We start from the raw sequence: 16677 nt of genomic DNA, 5'->3' as shown, positions 1-16677 counted from the left end.
TTAATTTATTTCCTCTCTTGATATATGGTTTAAAGGCTTCCATGCTAACCTAGTCACAAATTAATCATAAATATATAGAAGTGTGTGTGTGTGTATGTATGTGTGTGTTCTATAAAAAACATTTTGTGGGAGGGGCAGAGAAAGGGGGGCATGAATTTTAATGAAAACTGGAAATGTGAGAAAGCTTTCCACATTTTCAAAATAAACTACCTGACCATTATAGCCAAAGAGCAGATAATATTCTTAGAAACATAGAAATCAATCATTATTTTTTTTTGTTGCAGAAAGTAAGATTTCAAATGCCACTTGAAATGTGCAGATCTATTTTCCGTTGCTTATTCCCTTTGATTTTGACTGTTTTGGAATCTTTCAAAGATGTGTTTTTATCTGGTAAGCATGTCTTGAAAAGAATTCTGGGAGAGAATATATGAAGAAGCAGAACCGTAGAAGACACTGTGGAAAGCTTAAAACTGCAGCCATTCCTTCTTTCTCCTCCTCTTCTCATTTACACTCCCACATCACACACTTTAAGGCATTGGCATGCGTGCATATTTGCTAGTCTCTCTTTGGGAAGGAGACAGATGACCACATGCAGAAAAGAAAGGATTCTCTGGGAATAAGCCAGAGTGAGACAGAGAGAGCCGAGTTTGTTCAAAGGAAGGAGCAGGGGGGCTTCTTGAGCTGTGTTTTTCATGCACTTTGCTAGTGGAGTACGATGCCCCTGCAGCCTGTCTGATGCTGCTAGCTCCCATCAGCAAGAGACGGAGCCAGAACTGATTGTCATAGGGTAAGTCAGGAGGGGCGAGGATGCAGTGTGCTAGTTCAAGATGGGTGTGGATGCATGCATGCATGTATGTGAATTCATTTGTGCATATTCTACAGTTTGATCGTTCTCCTATCGGCATATATTTACAGCATTTCGTTTCAGTTCCTCTATGCTCCATCCTTTTGGGAAGGGAGGGTTAGGGAAGCAAGCTTCTCCGGATACATCGTGTGGCACTTTCTGAGGTTGTGGCTCAGATATTATGTTGGTGGGCTGCTTGCTTGTGGACGATGCATTTGCTGTATTGAGCTAAATATCACAGCACAATTCTGAAGGTGTGAGTTAATACACTGCAAACAAGAAGGATTTCAATATGCTCATGAAAACTCTAAAGACAAAATAGTTTGCTTTAGGTGACATTTTGCATTTATTTTTTCATGAAGAGTTTTTAAGTACAAGGCTCGGGTTCATTGCCTCATTGACCACTTATTCAGACCAAATATTCTAAGAACAAATTGTAAGAAAACACCTTATGATGTAAAGAGTGTGCAGACCAATCTATCTAAAAAAAAACGGAAAAACCTTTGAGTTTGGTTAAGAATGTTAAGACTTTTTATATACCGTATTGTATATTGTAATAGCCTACGTATATACAGTTTTAATACAAGAGAATATATTCCTGAGAAGAATTTAATGCTGTGATTTGATAAGGAAGTAGTATATTTTTTCCTTAACGTGTCCTCTGGAAGAATAGGTTACTTAGTAACAATTTGGTGGGCCATGGTAAATATACAACTTGTACTTCACAGATGTTTATCTAAATGGTAACGTAAAATTTTTTTTATTTTCGTGAGAAGTTATATAACAAGTATTATTCAGCACCAAATGTTAAATATAACTGCCCTTTTAAGAATGTTACCAGATTCGTTAATTTATATATGGGTATAGCACTCACATAGATGAGCTACAGAACAAAAATGTAGATATATTGAGCGAATTAGAATTATAGCCTTTCTGCATGAAGGCCAATCTCAGAGTTATTAGAGTAGCCATGCCATGGGCTCTGGAGAGGAATTAATTCTACAAATTGTGCATGGTGCATTTATATAGCTTGGCTTTAAGGATGTGATGTTGGCTGCTACCCCATTCTTTATACTCTGTGCATCTTGTAATTATAAAAGAAAAGGGTACTTTTTATATCTTTTTCTAACCCAATTCCTTGATTTTGAGGGGCAGGGGTAAGGTGCATGTAATACAGCAATTATTTACTTTCATTTCCTTCAGAAATAAGCTGGCTAAGCATTATGGTACAATGAACAGTAAGTTTACTTGGTTTTGATAATTTAGCATATCTATACTGTTTGTGAATGCTCAAAATATTACATAATTAAAAAAATCCATACTATTATTGTTTTAATGTGATATGTTGCAATGTTATGTGTTATGTGCCATAATGTTATCCATAGACATCACTAGGATGTTGCTGGTGGTAGACAAAGAATGAACTCTGTAGCAAGAGATCTGACCCTCGATCCCTGGTATGCTGGGTCCTTCAAGGGTCAGTGCTTTCTCTGCTCCTGTTTAACATCTACACAAAATGGGTGAAATCATCTGTCACCGTGGGATGAGATATCATCAGTATGTTGATAATAGTGTTCATCAACTGTAAAAGGAAATGTACATTGTGAACTTATGAATGAAAAGGCCTAACTTAGAATTAATTTCTTCTCATTCTTTCAGAAAAGGGCTATCAAAAGGACTTGTGGACCATCATTTCCAAGCAAAGAATGAGTATTGCCTTCCAGCGCCTTTTACAAAAAGTGTACAAGAAGCAATTGACAGCTATTCCTTGTATGTGTTAATTTCTGAAATTGCAATAAGTATTTATTCAATATTTATCTCAGGTTATTGTTAAAAAGTGAATAGATGCATAGAATAAGTTGATATGAGAAGACAGATTTTATTTCAAAAAGCACAACACTTCAACATTCTCTGCTTCCCCATTCCACTTTCTATCTAGCATGGCAATTTTCAACAGTGTAACATCTTCAAAGCAATTCATAGTTTGGCTTATCTGGAAATTAAAAAGCCACATGCTCTAAAAGGATGATTTCCTTCCTGTGACTTGAAATACATACAGTATTGAAATATTGCTTGGATTTGATATATAGTAGAGATGATTGTTCTGGGTTAAAGCCTATGCCTGTGATGGCAAATCTATGGCACACTTGTCCAAAGTGGCGTGTAAAGCCATGTCACCCAGCACATGCGGCCTTGCCTGCTTGTCTTCCAGGTTTATGGTGCACATGCGTGCGTGACAATCAGCTGTCCTTTGCATGCATGGCAGTGCCAAAAACGTGTGTGCATGCGTGCCGGGCAGCTGATTCCCGGGTGCGTATTTGTGACATAACCTGGAAGTTTGGCTGCTCCGGACCATGGCCCAATGAACGTGTGCATGCAATGTTCCTGCATGACCTTTTTGGCTCTCAGTGACGAAAAGGTTCTCCATCACTGGCCTGTGCTTTGCATGAGATGGTTCCAGATTCAGGTGGTTAGTGCATGAAACATGCTTGCCTGAAACACCATATAGTTAGCACTTAAATGATCTTAAAAAGAAACTTCCACCAAATGGGTCTTGCTAGTACATCCATAGTGGTATGAACAGTGTATTTTGGAAGCCTGGAATTGGTTCTGGAATCAAGAGACCATTTTACTATGAATATTTGAAGAAACACACTTAATATTTATTTCTTCAGTAAAGACAAGCATTAGCATCCCTGTAGGAATGGGGAGGAAAATGAACAAGGAGGTGGATACTTGTCATTTGCTACATGTATGTGATTTTGATGTACTGTACAAATGGCTAGGCTTGGATCTTAAAGCCACTTTCACTATCCTGCTCATGCTGTGTCTTCCACCTCCAGACACAACTAGATAAAAGGAAACAAAGATGCAATTATAATAATATCAGATTCCCTCCTGTGACAGTCCTGTAAGTAACAGGTTCTGTTACTTTAATAGCAATTACATATTAACATCTTGTGCACTTGTGACCTTACCTTTATTTGTTTTCTTTTCCGTCCTGAATATGCATGTGTGCCTACACCTGAATGAATTTAGTAGGTTTTAACATGCCACAAAATTCTACACCTGTGGTTGCTGACAGACATGGCACTCCCTAGTCAAACTTCCTGTAGATTGAGTTAAAAGGTTAAAAAACTATCCTTGTGGCTAAACACTTTGAAATTTTTGCCAAGAAGGTAAATACAAACTTGTCCACCAAGAATCAAGGTAGATTCGAGAATAACCTGAAAAACTTTATTTACATATGCTTTGGAAGATATAGTTACCAGAAAAAGTTTTATTAAACCCATAAAAGGATAAATAGATACCTCCCTCCCTATCTACTGCTTAGAAGTTCCTTTAATTTAGCTAATTGTATTCCCAAGACTGCAACACATAACTACTTAGATAGGTATACAGACTGTTGAATTAAATTCAAGTACACAATATCAAAATCAGTTACAAGAGCAAAAAGTACTTACTTTTAATTTTTTATTTCATTTATAGAATCATGGCTGCAACTCTACATTGCTTTAAAATATAAAAATAAAATAAAATTATAACAACTTATAAAATTCCCAAGCATCCATAGTGGGGAAAACAATGGCATCGTTTACATAATTATAAAATGCACGTCTCAGGGAGTAGAAGTAGTGTAACGGAAATCTGCTCTTCTTCCACCATAGGTGCCCTGGAGAGATGTTCCAGGGAGAGCAATTAATTGTAAGACTTATGTAAATGTGTTCCTTTACAACAAATCTGTCAGTGAGGTTTGCATATGGAAATGAATATGCAAATATATATTCTACACTCCAATGAAATAGTCATTGCTTTCCTGTCATGTAAGCCAATAACATCTGTATTTGCTACACTAGTTAGTAGATGCAGATTGATTATTAATCTTTTACTGCTTTGGGATCTCCCGGTTATGTTTTATTCATCCATAACATTGCGTTTGATTTTTGTTTCTATCAATAGGGCTTCTGTTTCCTCACTTTCGTCAAGCGGACAAACAACACCCACAGATTTGAATAACTCTTGGTCAGGGATACAGAGCTACACTACTGGCCCATCTACGGAAAGAAGCTCTGTTTACTCCTGGGGCGATGATGTAGGTCAATCTTCATTAGTAAAATTGGTATAAAATGTGTTTAAAAATATGGTGGAGATTTCTGGTAACAGTGGAGTTTAATATTTGTTTGAATAAAACTTGATTTTTTTAGATAGATTCACAGTCTTGTCTCTTCTTACTTTCAATTTTGGTACATTAATTCTGGTCCATTCAAAGTTTAATTGGCAAAGTCTTGCTCAAGGGTCCCCAAACTTGGCAACTTTAAGACATGCAGACGAGTTGAAGTCCACAAGTCTTAAAGCTGCCAAGTTTGAAGACCTCTAAGTAGCTAAATATTGGTTAATTAATCAGTAGTTTCGAAATCACAATTTGTTCCAGGTAAAATATGTAGGTTGTTAACCAACATTACGAGAGGCAATTTGGTATAGTAGTTAAGGCACCAAGCTAGAAACCAGGAGACCCTGAGTTCTAGTCCCACTTTAGCCAATAGGATCATCACCCTAGAAAGCAATCAATGACAAACCGCTTCTGAAAAACCTTGCCGAGAACATGTCTAGGACTTGTTGCCAGGAGTCAAGAATGACTTGAAGGCACAAAGAAGAATAACAAAAGCAAAACCCCAAATTAGCATTAAATCATGGTTCTCTATTTAAGAACTATGAAGGAATATAGTTTATATTTATTAGTGTTAAAAGGTTTTTTTAAAAACCATCTTATAAATTTTCTTACCTAGGAAGAAAAATAAAATAAAGTACATAATAGTAAAAGAATATACAGGTAGTCCTTTCTTAGCAACTATTTGTTCAAAGTTAGAATGGCACTGAAAAAAGTAACTTATGACTCATTCTCATACTTATGACTGTCACAGGGTTTCCATAATCATGATCACAATTTGGGCACTTGGCAACTGTCACACATTTTTACGATTGCAGCATTGTGCAGTATGTGATCACCTTTTGCAACAGCCAGCTTCTGACAAACAAAGTCAATGGGGAAACTGGCAGGAAGTCGCAAGTAACTGTGATTTGATGTTTCACTTAATGACCACTAGGACACGTGGTACTGTTTTTGTTGTGCAGCATGACGTTTTGCTTAATGCCATTTCACTTAGTGACAAAGTTGTCTGTCCCAATTAGGGTTCTTAAGCCAGGACTATCTGTATGAAAGTCAGGATGATAAGCAAACTTTGAGAAGAGTGTACATGTCCTATGCTTGTTTGAGTTTCTTGGACTAAACTGTGGGTTATTTTAGACATTCTTTTTCTCAGCTGTTCTTTATTTTTTCTAATCCATTTCTGATTTTAAGGTGACCTTGTTCTTAATCATCATTGCTAGTGAATATAAATTCTTCTGATATTATTCCTCTTAGATACTGCTGTTGCTTGTTGCCCTAATTCTGCTTTTTTTAAACATCATTGTCAATGATGAAAAGCTCTTCCCATGTAGCTTCTGTTCTGCAGCACATGTTGGTTAAATAACTCCTGTTCTTTACAAGTCCTGCGTTCCTTCTGAATTTATTCAAACTTCGTTCCATTCATTCTGTCTTGTCTCTAAGCACTTTTCTCATTCTCTTTCATCTGATTCATGTCACCAGTTTTTCCCATTTAATACTGTATATATCTTTTTCTGCTTCTGATTAATCTCACTCATCTTTTGCATGTATTTCCCTTGGTCACTCTTTGTTGGTATTTTTTTCTCCTTCCTTCCTTCCTTCCTTCCTTCCTTCCTTCCTTCCTTCCTTCCTCCCTCCCTCCCTCCCTCCCTCCCTCCCTTCCTATTTTAGCTGTATAGGAAAGGAAAGGCTCATAATAGCTGAGACCCAACCAAATCATTTTGTCAGCAAGGTCAATTTGTAGAAACCTACATGTAGAACACACAAAAGCAATAATCTTTTCCTGCTCTCATTCCCAGCAACTGATATTTGAAGTCAGTTTGTTTCTAATTTTGACAGAAGAATGCCACCCACTGAATTTTTCCATGAATGTCCTTTTAAGTAAAAAAAAATTTTTTTTTTTGCTTTTTCTCCTCCTCCTCATTTCCTCTTCTTTGCTGATGTTCTGCTCTACTTTTCCCAAAACTATTTGCATATTTGAGGCCTTGTTCATTTCCTAAATGGATTGTTGTTCCTATTCTGTGTTACATAATCTAAGTTTCATTCTGTTATTTACCTCTTTAATTCCCAACCCAATGGATCGCTGGAAATAAATTATAGGATAGTATAATTTAGAATAGAATAGAATAGAATAGAATAGAATTCTTTATTGGCCAAGTGTGATTGGACACAGAAGGAATTTGTTGTGAAGTTTCCAGAAGATGACCTAATTAATTTACGAGCCTCGAGACAAAGTTCAAAAGAAATCCAATCATTTATTAGGATCGACATTCTGGCGTGGACTCCTGTGGAGCCAAAACTGCTTTCACTTAATTGCGTTTGAACTTTACCCCTGTATCCCCTCCCTTCTGTCCTGCGTCATAACTCATATTCTCCAACTAGGCTGTAGACATGAGATCCGACTCCGGACGAAGGCATGCATGGATTTTCCCCTTCTATGCCAGCCGATAATAGTCATGGAAATGCTTTAGACGTTGACATTTGTCTTTGCTGTATATGCTCTCAATGTACATAAAAAGACAAGATACATTTATCAAGAATCATAAGGTACATAGTCATAGGGTACAAATAAGCGATCAGAAAACAATCAATAATAAATCGGAAGGATACAAACAACAAGTTACAGTCCTGCAATCATAAGTGGGAGGAGATGGGTGGTAGGAACGATGAGAATACTAATAGTAATAGTAATGCAGCCTATGTAATTTATTTCCGGTATCTGCCTATCTGTCAGTAGGATAACTTTGAAAAATGGGACCAAATTTAATATGATGAGAGGAAGCTAAAAAAAAAAGGCCAGTTCTGTCTTGATGTAATTGCGAAAAACAGAAGAAATCACCCCAATGCATTTCTATAGGAGGTGCAATAGGGGCATTGGCTCAGAGGACACTCTTCTGTTAGGTCACCTGACTCATCTGAAACCGCCGCTTGTTTTCCAGTGCACAAGAAGCAAACTCGGTGTAAAGGGAAGGGAGCAGAAACAGAACCACATACACTGACACAACATGTAATAAATAGTTCTTGTCTATATAGCTGCCTCATTTAGTACACGTTTGTAGTTATGACAGTGATGAAAAAGATGACTTTAAAACTAGTCCTCACTTGTACAGCAGGTTTGTAAAGCAAAGGAAAGCTGAAGTTTGTATGCATAGTCATGGTTTGCTTAGAGACCATTAAAAGAGGACTACCTGTATTCCACTGATGGTCATTTAGAAATTTGAATGAATTCAAGGAATGTTCTGTTTCTTTCTCTAATTTAGCCTAGTCTTTGGTTTCTTGTGTCCCAAAGGGATTTCCTCTTAAGCTTCTTTCCTTCCTGTTGTTATTTCTCTGTTACTTTATTCCCGTTTGCTGTATTTGTGTGTTTTTTTTTCTTTCCCTATCTGCATTATCTACACTGGGTGATGCCCAGATGGATTGAGTGGGTATGAAAGGGGTTGCAATACAAAACACTCCTTAGATGAATTTAGGATAACAAATACTGTAACTTCATCTTGAAGCTGCTGGATTCAGGCTAGAATCAGGCTGATCACTGGCCAATATCTACAGTACTGCAATTTTATTCAGCTGCAAAGCTATGTGGAAATAGTGTTTAAGAATCTTGATTTTAAAATCTACAGGAGTTTGATAAAGCCAACACCCAGAGAGTGCATCAGTTGTTTTGGGATGTGGATGAAATGTTGTTTGAAGGAAAAGTGAGCTCCCAAACTGAGAATCTAAAGACAGAATGCAAAGACTGGACAAATAGATCACTTCACCTAAGGCAAGTCTATATAAAATTTATTTTATCTGAGTCCCTGCATTATATTTTATTTTCTGCATATATTTTTTACTCAATATTAACTTGCCTTTTTTGCACTTAAATTACAAGTCTCTTATTGTTTGAATCACAGCTGAGTTATATAACAGCTGACTGTCGGTTCTATGTTTCTGGTCTTATATCAAGTTGAATTGAACTGTTCTGCCTATATTCAATTTCCTTATTTCATTATCATTTTTTACAGGATTTTGGGAAAACAGCTTCTTTTTCCAAAAGATGAAGGTTTTCAGCATTATCAGAGCAGAAGTTCTAGTTCTGTGTATTCGAAATCTGTACCTAGTTTGAGTGAAATCAACACCAGTATGAGAGAGTATGTTGTTATCAATTTAATAGATATTTATTCATTGACATATATGATTGACATTTTAAGATTATGATGTATTTGGTACTCCCAATGTATTAATCACATTCAACTGAACAGAAGCAGCATATTGATACTTCATGCACTAAGTACTTTTTTAATAATGGGGAAGTACTTTTAAAATAGATTAAACAGTAATTAAATTTCAGAAATATTGCATGGGATAACATAACAGAATTTGCAAGAAATGAAATAGCTGTTGAAACTTGCTAGTGATTGTTATGCATATTATTATATTGTTAGGTTTATATTTTGTTGAAGGCAGGGTTATATGATTGAACAGGAGAACTAGACAACCCATGATCCATTGGGTCATTCTTCTTTTCACATGCAATATAGCCAAATACTGTTTCATCTCCCTTTACAACCTTCAGCAGAGCCCTGGGGTAGAGGTAATTTCCTTACCAGATTCTTCAATGCTTTTTAACAATGGCAGAATTTGCAATGTACTTCCTTCACTGGAAAGGTTCTTAAAAATTTAGGAAAACATTCAGAGATGTTTCTACCTTTAAAATACCCTGTGTTGACCTGTACAGCATAGTCAAACATCAGAAAGTGTTTACAACATTTTGTATTATGTCATAAAAAGCTTTCATAAAAAGTTTTACAAATTTGCTAAATTTCAATTCCATGGGAGTCACGGGTTCCGGAATGTGGACACATTCTGTAAGCAAGCCCCTTTGAGGTACCTTGTTTCAAAAATTGTTACCCCATGACGCAGCATTTAGCCAAGTATAGTAGTAGTATGAGGTGTGTCATGATACTTACCACCAAAGCAGTGGTGGGTTCCGGATCCCGTTAAACCGGTATGGTGCAATGGGGCCCGATGTCCCCCACTTGCACATGTGTAACACATGCATCCTTACCTCCGCAATGCTCCAGTTGCTCGGCTCCCTACCTGTATTTGAAGAGCTCAAATACAGGTAGGGAGCTTGGGCAAGCGAGTGGGCCCTACGGATCACCGTACCAGAATGGTACCCAGTGCTCCCGGCAGGTACCGGTATGCCCATACCAGGCGTACTGCCTGCAACCCACCACTGCACCAAAGAATAATAAAAAATGTGTTAGAGATGCCTATCAAAGTTGTAAGTTAGCATCTGTACTAATATAATTGGAAAACATCTGAGTACAGATGAGGCAAGTTCTGTAAGATATTCAAAGCACATTAAAGGCTGTAAGAGGCTAATCTTCATTAGAATTTTACTTTATGAGAAGTTTTATTCTTATTTATTTGTTGATATAAATTGTCTTTTTCTGTGTATTATGCTTGGAAATTTTAATAAGTTACCCTAATAGCTTATAGTATTACTCTTACAAAAAAAATAGCATTACTTTTTTTCGTTTGTGTACCATAATTTAGGTTATGCATCTCGGGATCAAAACTGGTACCAGTGCACAAATCATTCAGCTCTGAATTATCAGAGATTCCTTTACCTGATGCACCTGGATATTCATTCTTGGAGGAAGAAATTTATGATGCAGAAGGAAAAATGGAAGAATATATTGCATTTGACAAGAAAGACATGTAAATGTTCAATTTTAATAGCTTTCATGAGAAATAATTATGACTAAGGAAAAATCAGACTTTCTTTGAAGTCATCTACATGTACTTAGCTTTGCTTGTATCTGTAAGCAGCATCTTTGGTAGCAGAAAATTGCAGGCAAAATTATTTTGTCTTTAATCAGTGAATGTCAATGATTTAGATTGATAATATGTTCTAGACTGGGTGAAAAACTCATGTCATCATAGTGGCATCATGTGACATATTGGGACTTCCCCCCCCCTTTGCTAAACCGTGTGTAGGCATGGCCAGCACATGACGCATCTAGCCCACGGGCCGGGAGTTTGACAGCCCTGTTCTAGACTGAAGCTGTTTCCAAATGAAACCTTCGCTTGTTTTTTCTTCATAATAATGTTAGCTAATTTAAATACATATGGTTAAAAACTAGCAAATGTCATTTGTTATTTAACAACCAGAGGTTTGGCAAAAATTAAAAGCTTATTCTTCCAATAGATTGTTTGCATGAGCAAAGCAATGTTAAAAAGCTCTACTAATCACTTTTGTGTTTGATGCCCAAGCAATTAAGCTGTTGAAGAATTTAATATCAATCATGCATGCTTTTCCTAGTTTTATTGGAATTGGTCAATTAGGCAAAAGAACATGAAATAAATTTATCAGAAACCTTTACTATAAAATCTTGAAAATTGCTGAGAATATATGAAATACATAAAATACTAATCCTTTGTTGTTGTTAGTCGCATGTCCGACCTATCGCGACCCCATGGACAACGTTCCTCCAGGCCTTCCTGCCCTCTACCATCCCCCGGAGTCCATTTAAGCTCACACTGACTGCTCCAGTGACTCCATCCAGCCACCTCATTCTCTGCCGTCCCCTTCTTCTTTTGCCCTCAATCATTCCTGGCATTAGGCTCTTCTCCAGTGAGCCCTTCCTTCTCATTAGGTGGCCAAAGTATTTGAGTTTCATCTTCAGGATCTGGCCTTCTAAAGAGCAGTCAGGATTGATTTTCTCTAGACTGACCAGTTTGATCGCCTTTCAGTCCAAGGGACTCGCAGGAGTCTTCTCCAGCACCATAGTTCAAAGGCATATAGTCCTACTATGTTATTAATATTGCACTACTTCTTCAGTATATATATCAGTTTTTCTGAAAAGAAGTAGAAATTTTCTACTGGATTTATTTAATCCAAAATCAAATGAGGGAAGAATATTTTGCAATATTGTCTATATTCTTAGTATGTGATTAAGTGATGGATACTGAGGGCCAATTTGTACAGTACAAATTGTGAGAATCATGTTTCCTGTGTGTATAAAATGCACATTTTATGTGCACATACATTTTCCACTGAATCTTGGTAGAATTTAAATGTGGTAATTTAAATGTGATAATTTATAATTTGACACGTTCTGAAATAATACTGTGGGACAGTACTTTGATCAAAAGCGACTTTGATTAAATTGACCAGGTTGTTATTAATAATTAATAATGCTTAGTAATAAAAATTTAATTCCCTTCTTATATTAGTGATGATGAAGGTTTAGAGCAAAGGAATGCTCAACTTGCCCCAAAACAGATTAAACACGGCATTCCTCCTGTTTCTCCCAACTCCTGCATCAAAGAAGCTGTGACTGCTGAAGTGTTTGATCAAATCTGGAAAAATGTAATTAAAATACTGGAAGAATTAATAAGAAAACACTGGGAATCATCTATTACAGGTAAGTAGAACATTTTAAAGACAGGCTGAACCATTCTACCTGGTTGACTTAATCAGGCAGGAGGGACAAGAATCAAGAGGGTTTAAGGACAACTTGCAATGGCCATCTCACCATGGCCAATTTGCTGCCGTGGCCAACTCACCATGGCCAACTTCTGCCCTTGCTGCAGCCAACCTGCTGCGGCTATCTTACCATCTTCACTGTGGGACAACTTGCCACAGACAATTCCATGCAGGATAACTCAATGCAATAAATGTTATCTGCCACTGTTTCTTTGACGTTATTAACATTTTTGTCCCATGGCGAGTTGGTTGGGTGAGTTGGCTGTGGTGAGATGAGAGAAATGGTGAGAGAAATGGCCACAGTGAGTTGGTTGTGGTGAGATGGCCATGGCTATGGCAAAATGGCTGTGGCAAGTTAGCCATGCCAAATTGTCCCATTCCAGAGTCAAGTATGACTGTATTGGTCTTATCCAGAATTTTGTCCATGTCCTTAGGCTGGATGGATGAAAATTATCCATAGCAGTTACTATTTAATGGGTAACTAAGATCTGTTATAACCAAGAAACCCAAAGTTGGGACAAACATGAACAATCCTGTTTGCGCGCATCTACCAGACATGCCACAGAAGGCAATGAAGCCCTTCCGTTTTAATAGGTCCTTGATAACAAAACTCTTAAAATAGCTCTTCTGGGTGTGCAGAATAGGCAATGTCAATGTCAAAAAACAGTTGCTGTCACTTTGAGAGTCTCAGCATAAACGTTAATGTGGGCTTTAGCCTATCAGATGGCTCTGTCATCTTACCATATCCTTGCTTTGAACTCCATGAAAGAAATCCAAACAAAGGATAGACATCTCAGTTGTTATTGGGTCAACTGTCTTTAATTTCTGCCTTAGGGATCTACTAGGCTGAGTTAAAAATGCCAGTTTAGCTGGAAATAAATTGTTCCAAACAGTGGTGGGTTTCAAAAATTTTTGGAACCTACTCTGTGGGTGTGGCCTCCTTTGTGGGAGTGGCTTGCCAGCCATGTGACCTGGTGGGAGTGGCTTGCCGGCCATGTGACCGGGTGGGAGTGGCTTGCCGGCCATGTGACCGGGTGGGAGTGGCTTGGCAGTCATGTGACCGGATGGGAGTGGCCAAGACAATGTCACTGAATTTTTTGCCCCAATGAATGATCTACAAAAAGAAGATATCAAAAAGGAAATTTATTATTTTGTGCACTTACTACTTAAATAAGATTAAAATAAGTACACAAAACAATAAAAGAGATACTTACAGAAGGTAAGTAGCTTACTACTTACTACTTGCATTTCAAAGGAAATAAATACATATTTAATTTTACACATGTTAACAGCTGTTGGAATTGTGTTTGCACAACAGTGGAAAAAACAAAGATATGAAAATGAATAAATATTAGAATGTGCAAGAATGAATAAATTGACAATTAAAACCAAAAAGGCTTTGAATACTTTTTCACGTGGAATTTGTTTTATCAATTGCTAACTAACAGAAACAGCAATTAGAAATCTAAAAGTATGAAAGAAAACACCAATTAGGAAAGGAAAGGTCACTAAAATGTATAAGGAAATATTATTAGTACTTGATCATTATTAATGTGTAGATAACTGCGGGACATTACATACCCACAAACACAAACTATGACAGTGCCAGGAAAACACACACACACACACACACAAACACACAAAAACAATTTGCCCCCAAAAGACTGCAGATGAAACCAGTTTTTTTCCCTAATCCTAAGAACAGGAAAGACAAAGCCACTGGAATAAAAACCATCAAGGCATTGTGGGAAATTATAAAGGACAGTGCCAGGAAGCTCACAGAACCAGCAACCACCTCACAATTACCTAAACAACCAGGTATCACACAGAAACACACAAAATCTGGCAAAGCTGCCTTGCACCAACCTGGCCTGCCCATAGAAAAGAAGCCACCTTGAGACACATACCATACACCAACCTGTACACTTAAAAGCAACATATTGCATCACAAAAAAACATTTGCAAAAAGGAATAACATTTCTTGTAATAAACATTCTATAAACAATAAATAAATAAAAATTCCCTAAAAATAATTAAAAACCACCAGGTTCAGAGAACACCAAAGGACCCCACAGTCCTCTCCCTCCTTATCTTTTTCCTTTTTGTCCTTCGACTTCTCCTCCTCCTCCTTTCCCCACAACCCCATCTAGCACTGATGATGTTACCTAGTTTGGTAGTGAAATGTCTGTAAAAAAAACCACCAAGCTCAGAAAGCAGCAAGGATCCCACTTTCCCCCACCTCCTCCCTCTTTCTCCTTTTTGTCCCCCCCCCCAAAGACTGCAAATGAAACCAGTGTTTTTTCCCCCCTAACCCTAAGGACAGGAAAGACAAAGCCACTGGAATAAAAACCATCAAGGCATTGTGGGAAATTATAAAGGACAGTGCCAGGAACCTCACAGAACCAGCAACCACCTCAGAATTACCTAAACAACCAGGGTGAAACACATTAAATGTGGCAAAGCTGCCTTGCACCAACCTGGCCTGCCCATAGAAAAGCACCCACTTTGAGATACATAAACCTGGTCTGAACACTTTTAAGCAACATATTGCACCACAAAGAAAACATTTGCAAAAAGGAATAACATTTCTTGTAGTAAATATATTTTATAAACAATTAAAACATAAAAATTCCCAAACAATAATTTAAAAAAGATATTCTATAAATAAAAAAAAATCCTTAAAAACCAATGTTAAGTATTCCACCAGCAATAATTTATACTATAACTATTTTAAGGTATTGTACCAACTGTAACCATTATTCCACCAGCAATAATTTATACTGTAACCATTTCAAACTATTCCACACACAATAATTTAAAATGAAACCATTAAAACATTGAATACACAATAAATTACAATAAAACAATTTAAAACAATTCTATACACAATACATTTTAAAGTATTGAGTAGAGAATATTTTAAAATGGTTTATTTTAATTTATTTTGGATAGAATCTTTTTTAAAATAGTCTGAGACAATTTTAAAAAAGAATCCATACACAATAAATTGAAGTAAACCATTTTAAAATATTCTATACTCAATACTTTTAAGTAAAATTATTTAAAAAAATTCTATGCACAATAAATAAAATATTATTTTAAAATACATTAAAAAAATAAAAGAAAAAAAACCAGGTTACTTACCAGCAGGCAGAATCAGCAGCTCTCCGATGCTGCAACAGGCAGCAGACAGGCAGAGAGGCAGGAGGACAGGTAAGACTGTTTAAGACTGCTTAGGGCTTAGCCAGCCAGGCGAGGCTGGAGAGGGGAGGGTGGGGGGCTTTTGGCCTAGCCTCGCGGAGGCTTGCTGCCCACGCCAGCCCGGTGCTTCATCGAGGAAAGGCCCAGGGGCCTTTCCCCAGCGAAGCTAGCTTCCCGGGGGCCGCGCGTTCCACGCGACGCCGGCGCTTCGTCCCGGAAAGGCCCAGCGGCCTTTCCCGGGCGAAGCTAGCTTCCCGGCGGCCGCGCGTTCCACGCGACGCCGGCGCTTCGTCCCGGAAAGGCCCAGCGGCCTTTCCCGGGCGAAGCTAGCTTCCCGACGGCCGCGCGTTCCACGCGACCCCGGCGCTTAGTCCCGGAAAGGCCCAGGGGCCTTTCCCGGGCAAAGCTAGCTTCCCGACGGCCGCGCGTTCCACGCGACCCCGGCGCTTCGTCCCGGAAATGGCCCAGAGGCCTTTCCTGGGTGAAGCTAGCTGCCCACCGCCCGCACGGCCCACGCCAGCCCGCCGCTTCAGCGAGGGAAGGCCTAGAGGTCTTTCCTCACCAAAGCTAGCCTCCCGCCCCCCCCGCGCTTAGTTGCTTACCTGAGGGAAGCAGCAAGCTCCTGGAAGGCGAAGAGAAGGGAGTTTTGAAATGGAGGACCCGCTTTTAAACGGGTCGCCTCCTGCCCGCTCAGTGAGCGGCTGGCTGGGCTAGCTAGTTTAGTGCGGATGGGCGGGGGAGCTAGCAAGCTGCATTGGGACGGCAAGGGCGATTGAGCGACAGGACCGGTGCCGGTTCCCAGAAGTTACTTCCGGTCCGGTTACTTCCGGGTTCGGTCGCCAACCGGTTTGCGCGATCCGGTGCGAACCAGTAGGAACCCACCACTGGTTCCAAAGCAGTCAACAATATTCCTTTTCTGTGTCAGCCCCTATCCTATGGAACACTCTTCCCCCCTGAAGTTGAGCAGGCCTCGATTCTCCAGTCTTCTAT

At 38.5% G+C, this 16677-nt stretch overlaps 2 protein-coding genes across 4 annotated transcripts in view; one reads left to right on the top strand and one right to left on the bottom strand.

The window, feature by feature from the left end:
- Nucleotides 1–16677, bottom strand: part of FAT1 (FAT atypical cadherin 1) — a 489274-nt gene that overhangs the window by 129117 nt on the left and 343480 nt on the right. The window lies entirely within an intron of this gene.
- Nucleotides 1–16677, top strand: part of FAM149A (family with sequence similarity 149 member A) — a 56051-nt gene that overhangs the window by 20896 nt on the left and 18478 nt on the right. For 2 of the 3 annotated variants that reach the window (XM_081959258.1, XM_081959260.1), the window contains exons 2-7: nucleotides 2504–2614; nucleotides 4805–4937; nucleotides 8630–8772; nucleotides 9014–9139; nucleotides 10551–10715; nucleotides 12234–12424. In XM_081959258.1, coding sequence (XP_081815384.1) covers nucleotides 2504–2614; nucleotides 4805–4937; nucleotides 8630–8772; nucleotides 9014–9139; nucleotides 10551–10715; nucleotides 12234–12424 — 869 coding nt within the window. Of the gene's footprint in view, nucleotides 1–573; nucleotides 788–2503; nucleotides 2615–4804; nucleotides 4938–8629; nucleotides 8773–9013; nucleotides 9140–10550; nucleotides 10716–12233; nucleotides 12425–16677 lie in introns of those variants that run through there. The other variant, XM_081959259.1, reaches the window with a different exon arrangement.

The sequence above is a fragment of the Natrix helvetica genome (assembly GCF_964273705.1).
Source record: "Natrix helvetica genome assembly, chromosome: 7".
Taxonomy (NCBI): Eukaryota; Metazoa; Chordata; class Lepidosauria; order Squamata; family Natricidae; genus Natrix; species Natrix helvetica.
This window is presented reverse-complemented; position numbering and strand designations above follow the sequence as displayed.